The sequence below is a fragment of the Geotrypetes seraphini genome, chromosome 18 (assembly GCF_902459505.1).
Source record: "Geotrypetes seraphini chromosome 18, aGeoSer1.1, whole genome shotgun sequence".
NCBI classification, from domain to species: Eukaryota; Metazoa; Chordata; class Amphibia; order Gymnophiona; family Dermophiidae; genus Geotrypetes; species Geotrypetes seraphini.
Genome location: NC_047101.1, coordinates 8,048,775 through 8,065,165, shown reverse-complemented (window position 1 = coordinate 8,065,165; position 16,391 = coordinate 8,048,775). Strand labels below are relative to the sequence as shown.

Sequence of the window (16,391 nt, the reverse complement as noted above, 5' to 3'; positions counted from 1 at the left end):
AGTGGCATAGTAAGGGGGGTTGGGGTGCGGTCTGACCTGGGTGCAGTCTTCCTATGGGCGCGGCACCCCCCTCCCCTCGCCTTCCCCCCCGTACCTTTTTTTACTTCCTCGGTGCGAGGTTGCTGCCTGCGTCAGCATCGGCGCTGTCTCCGATGTCATTTCCGGGACTCGCACCTAGAAAGTGACATGAAAGGGCGAGTGGACACCGATGTGGGCACGATGCTCACGCCGGAGAAGTTAAAAAGGTACGGGGAAAGAGAAGGAGGCATGCATGCGGGGGGGGGGGGGATGGGCAACAACGCCCCAGGTGCCGCTCATTCTTACTGCGCCACTGTCTCCAGCCACAAGAAAGAGAAAGTCATTGTTTCCTATCTTAGGTTAATGGGCGGTTATAGGCTTTATACGAGGGTAAATGGGAAGAAATCCCAACTTGCCCGTTTCCATGGGCCTGCCACTTACCCGCTCTTCAGGATCCGTCGCGTCACTCATTTTGCTCATGGCGTTCTGCACTCGGGCCAGACGCATGGACAGACACAGTAGCAGGATCGCCACTTTCTCCAGATCGCCGATGTACATCAGGTAACGCTCGTACTCGTTCGGTTTGCAGACAGCTTTCACCACCGCCTCTAGTTCTCCGCCGCAGCTGGCATTCTCCCGGATATCGGACAGAAGCAGCTCTCTTTCGGCACAGAGGTGCTGCAGCTTTGACTGAATGTTGGAAATGAGTTCCTTCTAAAATAGATAAGAGGCTCAATGCAAAAAAAAAAAAAAAAACCCAAACCTGCACTCCATACGATTACCAATAAAGCAGCAAAAGGCAGCAGAAAAGCCACGCTCCGACTGGCTCATCACTAGCTTTTGCACCATAGCACATTAGTGGAAACCTCAGGACCATGCTGAGGAAGTTCTCATGATCACTGCCTTAATTCCACCTACAGAAGTAGCAGGACACATCACCAGAGGGTCCTGGCAGACTTTTGCTCCCTGGGCAGACCAGGTTAGGGGATACTGTGGAGGAAACAATGTACAACAGTGACACCTACTGGTCAGAGTCAGAATGGGTATGCAGAGAGTTCCAGAGGAAGCCATAATCGATGGCCATTGGCCAAGGACTGTCACGCCTAGGTGGGCAGCAAAGGGGGAAGGGAGGAAGTTTACAAAATAAGGAACAAATCACTGGAAGTTCTGAACGATGCCCCAAAGAGCATGAGAAACTTTGATGGTCTAAAAAAAAAATCTATTTACAAAAAAATGAGCAGCAATCAAGGGAATCTTTGTGGATCCATCTCTGGCAACATAATGAGTATTGCAACCCTGAGATATAAATCCATTTGACACAGACGTCTGCTGCTTTTAGGTAATGCAGTAAGTGGAAGACAGTCTGTCCACGTCTACCTGACCTTATTAAAGTTAATGACAGCAAATGTCCAACATGGAACAGCCCTGGTGTACGGGATGCATCCCTTTTCAAAGCACTTGCAACAACAACACGAGCAAAAGAAAGTGAACCAGTCTCTTCAAGGTCATAGAGCAACCGACCCCAGGGTGGAATCTTATTTCCAGGCTTTATTCATCACCATGTGAGCAGTGGCGTAGTGAGGGAGAGAGGGGCTCCCCTGGCCTCGTCTCCACCCCCACTGCTCCTTACCCCATTCACCCTGCCGCATGTATGCCCTCCCCCCTCTCCTTGTACCTCTAATTGTTCTCCACTGTGAGCAATAATGCCAATGGGCTCCTTATGATCCTAGCAGCTCTCCCTCTGATGTCACTTCGTATGTGCAGCACCCGGAAGTGACATCGGCAGGAGAGAGCTGACGCGTTGAAGTTGTTGCGCGCAGAGGTGAACAACGAGAGGTCTGGGGGAAGGGAAGGAGGGGTGCGCGCGAGGGGAGGAGTGGGAAGAGGCGGAGGGGTGCTGGCACACCCATCAACATGGCACCTGGGCTGGACCACTCCCTTACTATGCCACCGCATGCGAGCAGGCAATCAACCAACCCAATTGCACCTTGACCCTGAAGTCGGCTCATTGTTGAAATCTTGGGATTCTATTTTTCACGTGCATTTTTGTTTTGTTTTGAAGGCAAGGCAAAAAAGAACCAACCAAAACTGCAGAAAAATGTACAAGGCGCAGGAATTTATTCAATAAAAGTCATAAAAACCTATACAACACAAATAAACCAATTGTATTCAAAAACTGGTCCTTGTTCTCGTGTGTACCGGACCCGACACGGCCCGTGTTTCGGAAAACACTTCTTCCTCAGGGGTCTCTCAGTGCAGCGCTTTCAACAGGAGTTTTTCATGACTGTTCCGTTTGAGATTTTGTTGGTTTTTATCCAATCCGTTTTTGTTTTTTTTTAAATTCTACGTACCATCCATCAGGGACCTCTGAGGAAGAAGTGTTCATCGAAACACGGGTCGTGTCGAGTCCGTTACACACGAGAACAAGGACCGGTTTTTGGATACAATTGGTTTATTTATGTAATACTAGTCGTTAAGCCCGTTACATTAACGGGTGCTAGAATTTATGTCTGTCTGTATTTTTCTTTCTGTCTCTTTCCTCCCTCCATTTCCCTGTGTAGCGCTGTCTCTGCTTTCTTCCTCAGTCTGCACTCTCAAGCTGTAACATTACTGCTTAGCTTTTTCTCCCTGCAAGCATCTCTGCTCTAGCCCCCTGTCCTTCTGTGACTGTCTGTGTGTCTCTCTCTACTTGTGCACTGTTTGTTTGTTTTTTTCAATCTCTCTTTAGCTCCTGATCCCCTCTCACTGACCCTTGCCGACTGCATGTAATTCCGGTTAGGTTTCCATGGCAACCCTGCTCGCGGGTCTGTTCGGTAGGGCCGTTTTTTTCGGGTCTGCCGGCGCCGGGTGGGGAAGAGTCCTGGCTCCTTTTTTGGTTTGGGCGCGTGCAGAGGGGCTCAACAGCGCACAACCACCTTTCCTTCCCTCCCTCCATCAGGTGCAGTGCAGCTCCACCAATGTTAAAAGCAGCCGCATCGAAATCAGAGGCCTGCCACTGCCGTAGCACGTTCCCCTCTGCCTTGGTCCCGCCCCTTCTCTGACATATGGGACCGCGGCAGAGGGAACGTGTTACGGTGGCGGCAGGACTCCAATTTCAAAGCAGCTGCTTTTAACATAGGCGTAGCTGAACTGTACCTGATGGAGGAAGGGAAGGAACGGTGGGGCAAATTTCGTCAACGGCAGTCCTTGTGCGGTTCGAGAGAGGGGGGGGGGTGGAGTCGGCGACTTGCAGCTTCGCGTGCCTCCCATCCCCCCTTCCCTCCGGCTCCGCCGCCGATAGTCTCCACCTGCATTGCCCCTGGCGCAGCACTCACCGGCCCGTCGGGCGGGGAACGGAGGAACAGGTTCAGGGCTGCCAGGGGGGGAGGAGTGAGTCCGGCTGAGACTGGCAGGAAGAGGAAGGCGGAGCAGGTGAGCCGGCACCGAAAAAAACTTTAAAGAGCCAGCCAGACCGTGAGTGCGAGCTGTTGTAAGTTTGCATGTGCACTCTTGCCGGCCACGGACATACGGATCACGGAAGCACGCGGATTAGAGTGCGTATGCGCCGCCTACGGTTTTATTATATAGATAGGTTTTTATGACTTTTATTTAATAAATTCCTGCGCCATGTAAATTTTTCTGCAGTTTTGTTTTGCTCATGGAGACAATGAACTATTCTAGGGAAGAGGTTTCCATCTTCTTTACATTAGTCTATTTACTTTCTTTGCAGTGATGTCATCCAGCTCCTGTGATCTCTCCTGGCTGGTGTCCCACCTTTGGCATTTCTCAGGAAGTGTTACAGATTTGGAAGAGATCTCTACTGCTCCATCTTTCCTGCACACAAAACAAGACTCTCGCTGAGTTTGTGACTAATTAGAACTGGTTAAAAGTTACCAAACTGGACAGAAGGAAGCAAAGTCTTTCCGCCCAGGACTAATCCAAAAGATTCAAAAGCATTACATTTCTCCCTCCATATTCGCAGTTTCAGCATTCGCGGTTTCGATTATTCACGGTTTTTAGCTTGCTGGCTCCTCCCCCCAAATTACATCAGCTTGCATAGAGAAATCGCTGATTCCAAGTGTTTACAGAGAAAATCGCTGATTCCCGGCACTTTCTTCACCGTGTTTTGCCTCTCCTTCAGGAACAGGCCAGGTCTCCCACCATGTTATTCGTGGTTTCACTATATTCACGATGGTTTTTAATAGAAAACACAGCAAATAACATATGAAAACGTTATTCACGGTTTTTCTGTATTTGTGGTTCTGTTAATCCCCTATCACAGTGAATACGGAGGGAGAAGTGTACGTTCTTTATACCAGATTTGTACCTCTTTGGCCTGAGAACGCAGCATCTGCAGATGCAAACAAATTGATTTTCAAGCAGAAAAATTTTACTCCATTAGAAATAGACTACACACACACAAAAAAAAGACAGAGTTTAGCTGAGATTTTTTGACTTTAGGCAAAAAGTACTTCTAACCTCTTCAGGAAGCAGAAACGCCTCTGTGCCAGCTGCACGTGGTGAAGACTATGTGCTAACGGCAGTGTGCAATCCACGCCAATCCGCCAACCAAAATCCTTACCCAGTGTGCAGTTAACACACATGAATTCGCACATTGTCAGGCCACCAGGATGACAGTTACTGAGCTGTTATGGTAACGGGGCATATGCTAATTCACAGAGTTACTTCATTGATACTTTCCAATACTCCAATTCAAATTTCAGGTATTATTTTTGATTCAAAGTTAACTTTCGAAACACAAATTTCTACTGTAATACAATGTAGTTCTTATAAACTATGGGTTCTTTTTACGAAGCTGCATTAGGGTATTAGCAGGCTTCTGGAACGATGGTCAACTACTTGGCAGCTAGGCTTCAATGCTAAAAAATGCAAGATAATGCACCTGGGTAAGAGAAACCCGCGTAGAACTTATGTACTAAATGGTGAGACCTTGGTTAGGACCACAGCGGAACGCGATCTAGGAGTGATCATTAGCAAGGACATGAAGGTTGCCAATCAAGTGGAGAAGGCTTCCTCCAGGGCAAGACAAATGATGGGGTGTATCCGCAGAGGTTTCGTCAGCAGGAGACCTGAAGTTATGATGCCGTTGTACAGAGCCTTGGTGAGGCCTCACTTGGAGTACTGTGTTCAGTTTTGGAGACCACACTACCGAAAGGACGTGCTGAGGATCGAGTCGGTTCAGCGAACGGCCACCAGGATGGTCATGGGGCTCAAGGATCTCACGTATGAAGAAAGACTAAAGAAATTGCGGCTGTACTCACTTGAGGAAAGAAGAGAACGGGGAGATATGATTGAAACATATAAGTACATCACGGGACGCATCGAGTCAGAAGATGATATCTTCTGGCTCATGGGACCCTCGACCACCAGAGGGCATCCGCTGAAAATCAGGGGAGGGAAGTTGCATGGCGACTCCAGGAAGTACTTCTTCACCGAAAGAGTAGTGGATCATTGGAACAGACTCCCACTCCAGGTGATAAAGGCCAGCAGCGTGACGGATTTTAAGAGAAAATGGGATACTCACGTGGGATCTTTAAGGGAGTAAACTCAGAGGGGATACTTGGAATGGGCAGACTTGGTGGGCTATAGCCCTTTTCTGCCGCTTTTTTCTATGTTTCTATGTTTCTAATAGCGCGCGCTACACTGCCGCGCGTGCTAGACGCTAATGCCAGCATTGAGCTGGCATTCTAGCCACGTAGCGCACAGTATAGCGCATGGTAATATCTTGCGTGCGCTAAAAACGCTAGCGTACCTTTGTAAAAGGAGACCTATGTCTTATTCACTCAATTTCTCATCTTTTTATTTCCCTCGGCCATCAATATCTTCATTCATTCCTTAGTACTAAGTACACTGGATTACTGTAATTCACTATACAGTACTCTCCCGATATTCGCGGGGGTTCCATTCCAGGAACCCCCTCCCCCACCCCCCCGTGAATCTTGAAAAACCGCAAATACGGTTTTTCATGGGGAAGACTGGGGAGGGCGGCAGGAGAGAGCAGCCGGAGTGCCGGCGAGTGAAGGAAATCATTCGCTGTATGCTCCGACCGACTCTTCCTGCACTAAAGTTGGACTTTACCAATCAGGAGCTTCACTCTTACTTACTCCTGTTCTTTCACCAGCTGAGTTTTCTTCATTCTACTGGATCTGTCCACTGCTGGCAAGTCTATGGGAAAGAGGCCGGCCATGAGATCCAGAGCAGTCTTCCTAATAAGATGGAATTCAAGCATATCAACCAGAGACTTATCTTTGGCCATGATCTCATGAATGAGTTCCTCACTTCTTTGATCATCAGATGTCAACTTTACTTGTGATAGATCTGTTGTCTTCTGGGAAACACCAGGATTGTCATTATTTTTCTCTGATTTAACTATTTGCGCTCCACACGTTTTCTTGCTTTTATCTTGATCAGATTGAGCTAGTGCGGTCACGGGCAGATCAATTACGTTGCTCAAGCTGAATGTAACATTGTCGACACCTACAAATTCTTGCAGGTTTCTTATTCCATTTTTGCTCACCGACAGATTAGTTCTTTCCTTTTCCAGTTTGTTGACTCTACTGACTTCTTCTTGGGAAGACAGTAGGGTGGTTTCAAAAGTAGGCTGCACCCCAGGAGAGGACTCGGAGCTCTGGCCACCCCAGAATGCCTGACCAAATTTATTTTCATCTTTATGGCATCCTTCAGCTGCGACAGGGTCATGCAGGCTACAAGGAAAAGAAAAAAGAACATACAAATTAAGTGGCACACCCAAAAGTCAGTAATCGCTGATCTGACTTCTCAAGAGGTAGTGTGGGAATGAATGAGAGAACCTGACATTCATCTTTATGGCTCCCAGTGAATTCATTCCTAGCCTCATTTTCAATAAGATGGATTTTAAAAATCTGGCCAGAATTTGTCACCGTCCTTGTGGATAACCGTGGGAAACAATCCTCGTGTCATTCTTTAAGGAGAGAGGGAAGAATCAGACTATGAATGGGGCCAGCCACTGACTCTCAAGCCTTGCATTGAAGAATGCTGGTGTAGAAGGACTGAGGTGGAGATAGACACTAAAGAATGACATGGGATGGTTAGAACATAAGATCATCAGCGTTGTCATACTGGTTCAGACCAAAGGTCCATCAAGCCCAGTTTAGGTCACAAGTACCTGCCAGAAACTCAAAGAATAACAACATTCCAGAGCTCAGATTGTGATGCCATAATGCCTTATTCCACCAATGTCTAAGAGACAAACTCATCAGTGATGTCACAATGACTCAATTGTCCTATACTTGGCTCACATAAGAATCAGAGTATGAATGAGCACAGTCACTGACCCTCAAGCCTTGAATAGAAGAATGCTGGTGTAGAAGGATTGAGGTTGAGATAGAATAGGACCTGGGATGACCACTGTTGGAAATAGGACACTGGGCTTGATGGACCTTCAGTCTGTCCTAGTACGGCAACTCTTATGTTCTTATGTGAGCCAAATATAAGACAGTCAAGCCATTGTGACATCACTGATGAGTTTGGCTCTTAGGCATTATGACATCACATTCTCAGCTCTGGAATATTGCTACTATTTGGGTTTTTGCCACGTACTTCTAGAGAATGACACAGGGACAGAATTTGTCCCCGTCTTCATTCCTGTCCCTGCAGTTAACCATGGGAAACCATCCCTGTGTTATTCTTTAAGAATGTATGAATGGGCCCAGCCACTGACTCTCAAGCCTTGCATTGAAAAATGCTGGTGTTGAAGGACTGAGGTTGAGATAGACACTAAAGAATGACAGTCTCTGGTATCCAGAGCAGATATTGTGATGCCACAATGCCTCATTCCACCAATGCCTAAGAGCCAAACTCCATCAGTGATGTCACAATGGCTTCATTATCCTATACTTGGCTCACATAAGAATCGGAGTATGAATGGGCCCAGCCACTGCCCCTCAAGCCTTGCATTGAAGAAAGCTGGTGTAGAAGGACTGAGGCTGAGATAGACACTAAAGAATGACAGTCTCTGGTATCCACAGCAGATATTGTGATGTCATAATGTCTCATTCCACCAATAAGAGCCAACCTTATCAGTGATGTCACAATGGGTTCATTATCCTATACTTGAATCACATAAGAATCAAAGTATGAATGGGCCCAGCCACTGACCCCCAAGCCTTGCATTGAAGAATGCTGGTGGAGAAGGACTGAGGTTGACATAGACATTAAAAATGACACGGGATGGTTCCTGTGTCATTCTCTATGCATTACTGCAATGAAATTAATCCTGTTATTTGTGGAAAATTTAAACAGTAGGAGACAGTACTAACTCTAGGGTACATAAAACAAATCCTCATTTGTTATAACTGATGAAAATAAGAGCTTTAAAATACTACAGTACAGCGGAGAGCGGGTGCATTCTCTAGGGCAATGGCTTCCAACCCTGGTCCAGGTTTTTAGGATATCCACAATGAATATTCATGAGAGAGATCTGCATGCAGTAGAGGCAGTGTATACCAATCTCTCTCATGAATATTCATTGTGGATATCTTGAAAACTTGATTGGCTGAGGTGCCTCCAGGACCAGGTTTGAGAACCACTGCTCTAGGCAGTAACCTAGTAAGGTGGGGGAGGGGTTTGATCACCCTTTGCGCACCTTTCCACGCCTCGCACGCCGCGCTAGCACCCTCCTGCCCCCGGACCTTTTTAAATTTTTATCAGCACAAGCAACGTATTCATCCTGGCTCCCCTCTGAAATTATTTCCTGGTCTTGGGGCCAGAAAGTGACGTCAGAGGAAAGGCAACGCTGGTACAAGTAGCAGGCCGGAAAAGTTGCTTGCACTGGAGAAGATTTAAAGAGGTATGTGGGGGGGGGGGGGGAGGAAGGGCACGAAGGTAGGGTGGAGAAGGAGTGATGGAGGGCACCGGTGCTTCCTACTCTCACTATGTCACTGGCTCTTGGGATTTAAAGACAGCTATGTGACAGCTAAAACATTTTCACACTGGTTTATGGCTTGCATTGTACTGAAATGTTTTAAACAAAACACTTCTTGAAATGGTTGCCTGTAGCTCATGGCTTTATCATTAATGTCATAAAGCTACAAAGTGAAGCAATGATTTTAGGGAACAGATGTAGCCATCACCTAGTTTTCTGGTCCTTCTCGCTCTGCACCTCCTCTGAAGCAACAGGGAGTGTTGGAAGCGGTAGGGCATACTTTGTCTCTCCACTCTTTGAGTGAGGTTTGCTCCAGACATCATTGAGGGAGACTTCATCTCCCTCCATGGCAGAGAGAGGCTGGTGTGTTGGAGGGAGATCTGGAACGAGGAAGGGAGGTGCATCTTCTGCACAGGACTTGCCAGGAGGAGGTTTTTCATACGTCGGAATTATCCTCTGTGTTCCTGCAGGAAGCTCCACCGCACGGTCCTTTGTCGTGTGCTTGAGGAGACTTCCCGATCCATTTTCCGGACTCTGTAATATCGTTTTGAGGCCCAACTCGTAGCCCGGTCCTGGCGGTAATCCTTGGCTTTTCAGATGGTGCAGATGATCTGCGCTTTGGTTGAACGCCGGAAGCCTCGTCATTTCTGAAATCCCAGTTTCTTCTATAGATTTTCCTTTTTCCGTGGAAGGCTGTGCTCTCAGCTTCGCAGTGAAGAGACCATCAGCAATGCTGGCCTCACTGGGAACACTGGAAGAGCAAATTAAAAGGTAAATTGGTACAATGAAATTTTAAATAACATCATGCAAATCATTTGTATAAGATGGACATAGGAGGGTTTGTTTTCTTTTTTTTGCTGGCTCATTTACTTACAAACACTATTCATATATGGTGAGCGCCCTCTAGTGGGTGCTCTGCAGGAGGGGATCAAAGTGTACAGATGATTACAGGGACAAATAGTCACTCAGTAACAGTGCTCTAGCCTTAGAGCCAGCTCCTACTTTCTTGCTAACACCTTTCAGTTTAATATACCATTGCACACTTAATATTCACCATTCAGAAGCATGTCACACACAGAGGGAAGGAAAAGCCTGTGAATTTTTACAGGAGTCATACAGAGAGCTTCTCCAAACTCCCTAGCTCAGTCACTGGCATACAATCCTCCCCTCTGGTGCCTTTGTTTTTTCAAATTTAAACTCAGTTTCAGTTCCTTCCCTAGAGATTGAGCACTAAGCCAGGCCCTAAAGCAGGGATGGGCAACCTGCAGCTGCCACTGAATTTTATGTAGCCTGCCAGGTCATGAGAAGTCTACACAGAAAATGTCATTAACTAGGGTTTCCAAATTTTCCAAACGGACCCCCCTAGATCCGCCCCAGGCCCGCCCAGCTCCACCCATCCCCATCCTGTTACACCACAGTCCCGCTCCCCTACCCTATGCTGCCTGGCTGATGGGGATTTGTCGAAAGCTTTTCAAATCCCTGGACAAAGTGTCAGGTTTTGAGAAAAGCCGTCAGGACCCCCAGTAATGTCCTGAAAAGGAAGACATGTCCGGGAAAATCTGGACTAGAGAGTTGCACGGGGACAGAAATCCCACCCATCCTGGCCAGGATCCTCTCCGTCCCCATCAGGATCCTCTCCATCCCCACCCATCCCTGCCAGGATCCTCTCCGTCCCCACCCGTCCCCGCCAGGATCCTCTCCGTCTCCACCCGTCACTGTCAGGATCTTCTCCGTCCCCACCCATCCTCGCAAGGAATTACCTCCATCCCCGCCCGTCCCCATAAAAAGCAGAAATTTCTTCTGACAGAATCATCAATTCCACAGTTTCTTTTGTGTTTGCGCTGCTGTTTTCCTTGTGGAATCTCTTTGTTTTCTGTTCAGGTAATTAACTTATAAACCCCCTCTTTTACTAAGGCTGACGTGTCCATTATATTATATGGACGAACCCTGCTTCCAAAGCCTTCTATCCCCGTGAGAGTCCCGTTGGCTAGAGGGGGGTCCCCTTGGGAGTCCCGTGGGTTAGGGGGGGATTCCCACGGGAACCCCGCTCCCGTGCAGACCTCTAATCTGGACGCCTGGTAGCCCTATCATTAACTAAGTTGTTGGTGATTTTTTTTTTAAATTCTTTATTTAAGTTTTAACTACAATTCACAAGAGTAATCTTGTTCCATGCAACACAGAGAAAAAAACAATCTTCGCCAATTATTGGAAAAACAAAAACATATTAGAATAAAACATTTATCCCTTCCTTAGACCACAATAAAGAGGGGGTGTGATAATCAAATAATATTGGAGACATAAATTAAGAATTAATTTCAAAGGAAAAGGCTTAGTGAGGCACGGCTACCTTCTAATTATATTCCATTCTAAATCAATCCTTGGTGATCTTTTTGACTCTTAGGAACTCCTTCAAATGGTCTGGAGCGAAAAAAACATACTTGGTTCCCAAATACCTCACCAAACATTTACAGGGATAAGCTAATAGGTATGTAGCACCCAATTTAAGAATTTCTTGAAGTAAGGAAAGAAAATCTTTCCTTCGCTCTTGAGTCACTTTGGAAACATCTGGATAAATCCAAATACGTTGTGCTCCAAACAGTTTTTGAGAATTTTTAAAATATAATCTTAAGATCATGTTCAAATCTTGCTCAAAAACAAAAGATATTAGAAGCGTAGTTCTCTCAGTATCTGGATTCAAAGTTTGTTCTAGAAGAGCAGTAACGTTAGCAAAATCAATCTGTTCCTCTTGTCCATTATTTTTCTCCATATTCTTTTGAGGAGTCTTTTTATTTGGCATATAGTAAATCTTATTCAAAGGAGGAATATTGTCAGAAGAAATTCCCAAATTCTCAATCAAATATCTTTTGAAGAAATCTATAGGCGGAATACCAGGTGAAATTGGGAAATTCAAAGTTGTTGGTGATTTTAAATACTGTAATTCACAAATATTTTCAGAACGGCCACTATAGTAGTCTGTTTCCATCATTTTATGGAATTCTGTGCATGTCTGGTTCTGACATTACATAATGTTGCAGCCCACCTTTTGATTACATTTTATACTAATGTATTATTTAGAATTAAAACAAAGGTAAAATCTAATACCCTTTTTTAAACTGGATTCACTTACCCTCCCCCCCCTTTATGACACTGCGTTAGGGGTTTTTATCGCCGGCTGCGGCAGTGAAAGCTCCGACGCTCATAGAATTTTATGAATGTCAGAACTTTTACCGCTGTAGCTGGCGGTAAAAGCCCTAACGTGGTACTACTCGAAAGGGTCCAGAGAAGAGCGACTGAAATGGTTAAGGGGCTGGAGGAGTTGCCGTACAGTGAGGGATTAGAGAAACTGGGCCTCTTCTCCCTTGAAAAGAGGAGACTGAGAGGGAACATGATCGAAACATTCAAGATAATGAAGGGAATAGACTTAGTAGATAGAGACAGGTTGTTCACCCTCTCCAAGGTAGGGAGAACGAGAGGGAACTCTCTAAAGATGAAAGGGGATAGATTCCGTACAAACGTAAGGAAGTTCTTCTTCACCCAGAGAGTGGTGGAAAACTGGAACGCTGTTCCAGAGGCTGTTATAAGGGAAAACGCCCTCCAGGGATTCAAGACAAAGTTAGACAAGTTCCTGCTGAGCCAGAATGTACACAGGTAAGGCTAATATCAGTTAAATCGACCTAAATAAATCCAGGAAAAATTCCATCTGATAACGAAGGGAATAGACTTAGTAGATAAAGACAGGTTGATCACCCTCTCCAAGGTAGGAAGAACGAGAGGGCACTCTCTAAAGTTAAAAGGGGACAAATTCTGTACAAACGTAAGGAAGTTCTTCTTCACCCAGAGAGTGGTGGAAAACTGGAACGCTTTTCCGGAGTCTGTCATAGGGGAAAACACCCTCCAGGGATTCAAGACAAAGTTAGACAAGTTCCTGCTGAACCAGAACGTACGCAGGTAAGGCTAGACTCAATTAGGGCACTGATCTTAGACCTAAGGGCTGCCCCAGGAGTGGACTGCCGGGCACAATGGACCACTGGTCTGATCCAGCAGCGGCAATTCTTATGTTCAGAGAAGGAGGGGGAGGTATCCCCTTCTTTCTCTGATCTGAGGAAGAAGAGGTTACCTTTGAAAGCTAATCATAAACTACATTAAGTTAGTCCAGTAAAAAAGGGAATTATTTTTTTTCTTAATGTTTTTGTTTTATTTCTACATATTACCTTGAAGAGTGGACCAACACGGCCATCACACCAGTATCAAAGCTTGTATGCAATTTTATTTGCTGAAAACTGCTTTGTAGCCATCAGGGAAGGGTGAGTTTTCAGATTATAGCATGTTCATAAGGGACAGTTTGAACATTGCTGTCCAAATTAAAGACCAGAGACAAACTCTGTTAACACTGGAGGTGGAGATCTGCATTCCTCGGTCACTTTTGCTCCCCAGAGCTCTAGCAGCAAAATCTGGAAGCCTGAGATCAGACTCAGCATATTCTGGTACAAGAGCAAAGCTCACTTCTGTCTGGTGCAGGCAAGTCCATTCAGAACCACCGACTCAAAAGCTGCGTCTGGTGGTCCAAAGACTTAAAGCCAGCATGAATGGACCATTTCCACAAATATACCTTTAAACATTTGAAAACTGAAAACCCACCTGTTATAGTCTTCATTAAAATCTGTTGCAATGGGTATTTCTGGCTTAAGCTCCAGATGCTATTTCTCAGCAGATCAGATGGTGGAGCTCAGAACTCAAGGGAAAGCAGAGCAGAACCAAACCTATCCTAAAAGCAAAACTGTGTGTATATGTGTGTCCCTGAGGAAATGATTACTGCAGATTAACAAAAGCAGGTCAAGCCCCACCTGTCATCTGTTTCCCGACATCAGAATTCACCATTTTTGTGTCACAGTTTGAAGCTTATCTTTCTGATGCGGAACTGTTTTCCATTGGGGGAAGAAGTACTTTAAAAGGGGAGGGAGCTCAAGTTAGCCCATACAAATGCATCAAGAGCTTTAGGAAATCTTTCCATATTACGAATCATGAAAAGAAAAAAAAAATGGGTCACTTCTAAGGACCAAAAACTCTGAGTGAGCTTAAGCAAAGATTCGATTTGTGTTTTTATACTGAGAATGGTAAAATAAACAGGGTGACAGGTCAAAAGCGCGCAAGACAATCACGCGTGGACAAAAACGCGCAGACAACTCAGCGCAATGACAATCGCGCTCACAGACAATTGCGCTAAAGACAATTGCGCGCAACTATATCTCCGCGCAAGACAATTGAGCGCAGCGATAACTGAGCGCGAGACAATTTAGCGCAAGATAACTGGGCGCAATGACAATTTAGCGCGCCCCTAGATGCCGCTTGGCGAACGAAGGACACGCGCACGTAGAGCACATTAACACGTGATCACGTCAACGCGTGTTCAGTACGATTCCCTTGACTCTTTGCGTTTTCAATATAAGTCACGTGAATGCATTTTCGTTACTATGGTTACGTTTCATTATATATGCCCTCCGAACAGCCCGCCTTCCTTTCGCTGCCTAAACAAAGCTAGTGAGATTTATTCCAAGTCAACTTTCCTGCTTCTAAGCTTCTAGACACTTGTCTTATTGTACTTATATACACACATATACATATTTAAAAAAAGGAAAATATATTCAATATTCAAAATGATTTAACTGGCCAGGTACAACCATTGGGTGTGGGGGGGGAGGGGGGGAAAGAGTGTGGTGCAGTAGTTAAAGCTATAGCCTCGGCGCCCTGAGGTTGTGGGTTCAAACCCACACTGCTTCTTGTGACCCTGAGTAAGTCACTTAATCCCCCCATTAGATAGTGTGTGAGCCCACCAGCAGAGATAGGTAAAAACTGCTTGAGTACCTGAATAAATTCATGTAAACCGTTCTGAGCTCCCCTGGGAGAACGGTAGAGAAAATTGAATAAATAAATAGTGTGAAAAGTTTCAGCCTCTGATAGCCAGAGTTGATACTGCGATGTCACAATGCCTCATTCCACCAATAAGAGCCAACCTCATCAGTGATGTCACAATAGCTTGATTGTCCTATACTTGGCTCACTTTTACTACATTATGATTTCTAGATTGGTGCAGGGATTAAAGCTACAGCCTCAGCATCCACACCGCTTCTTGGGGGCCATCTGCTAGTTTTCATCACTGAAAACGAGCAGTTGGCACCTAAGTGAGCCAGCTACCTCGGGGCATTCAGGGGTGGAATTGGCACTCGGTAAGCTCTGATATTCAATACCGTGGCACAGCAAGGGAGGTTGGCGCCCAGAATGGTTGCACCCTGCACCTGCCACCACTTGGGCCCCCCCCCAGGCCCCCTCCCCATACCTCTTGAAAAGTTTGCTGGCACGAGCAGCGTCTTCCACCTTCTGTTTTTGCCAGCCTCGGCTCCTTTCTGACGTCATGTCCTGGTCCCTGGCTTCTGGCACCTACCTTTGCTGGAGGCGCAATTCTGTACCCCGGCGTTTTGCATGATTGCGATCAGCTTTTAAGGCGGCTGCCAACTATGGCGCCAGTTACAGGATCCAGGTCTCTGGGGGGGCAGCGTGAAAGCCGGATTGGTCCTTATGAGCGCATATCACGGCGTATCTGTTCTTGAGAGCACCTGCTTCTGATTCGGCATAAGTGCATGCACCTACCCTCCCTGGGGTCATGTTATAAGGACACATGATAAATCAGTTTAGCGGCACATCCAGAAAGTATTTATGTAAGTGAAAGACCAATCTTCCCCGGAAGTTACTCTTACCCAGATGGAACTGCAGCTTGATCCTTCCTGTTCTGAGCTGGCCCTGTGCAGACTGCTTCCCTGCTGGATCCCTGAAAAAGATGGAAACTTGACAAGGCATCTTGGGATTTATTTCACATCCTGGGCTGCTTAAGGATACGCAGCATAAAATCTGTTTTGCTACTTGGGATCTAGCTAGGTACGTGGGAACTGGGTTGGCCACTGTTGGAAACAGGATATTGGGCTTGATGGACCTTTGGTCTGTCCCAGTATGGCAATTCTTTATTTATTTATACATTTTTCAAAAGCAATACAACGAACAAAGCAGATCAGCACAGAAACAGGAGCAGTAACCTACCCAGTCCATTGACAGCAACATACTGTACAGCAGTTCTTCAGTACAAGGCAAAAACATTTCATACCAGAGGACTATCATCCACCCTCCCCCACCCCCCCCACCGCACACACTCTGACCATGGATAGGTAGATATGGAAAAATGTGGGGTTTTATTTTTGTTTTACTACACAATCTTTTGAAAAGCTTCCCAACAAAATTGCATCGGCAAGAGGCATCCGTGCATGTGCGGCCACAACGCAGTGATATTGCGTGCACGTGACGTCATTGCATTGCGTTCGTGCATGCCGTCTGGGGGTCAGGGCTGGACGGCGGAACAGAGGTGGGACTGAGCGGTTATGGGGGCATGGCCATGGGTCCGGATTTTCCCGAAGAAAAATCTGGT

The 16,391-nt window shown here is 46.2% G+C and overlaps 1 protein-coding gene across 2 annotated transcripts in view; it reads right to left on the bottom strand.

Annotated features, from left to right (window-relative positions):
• Positions 1–16,391, bottom strand: part of SHROOM1 (shroom family member 1) — a 63,724-nt gene that overhangs the window by 4,980 nt on the left and 42,353 nt on the right. For both annotated transcript variants that reach the window (XM_033927217.1, XM_033927216.1), the window contains 5 exons: positions 15,673–15,743; positions 9,129–9,671; positions 6,123–6,722; positions 3,717–3,831; positions 460–732 (listed from right to left, as the gene is read on the bottom strand). In XM_033927217.1, coding sequence (XP_033783108.1) covers positions 460–732; positions 3,717–3,831; positions 6,123–6,722; positions 9,129–9,671; positions 15,673–15,743 — 1,602 coding nt within the window. The remainder of the gene's footprint in view (positions 1–459; positions 733–3,716; positions 3,832–6,122; positions 6,723–9,128; positions 9,672–15,672; positions 15,744–16,391) is intronic.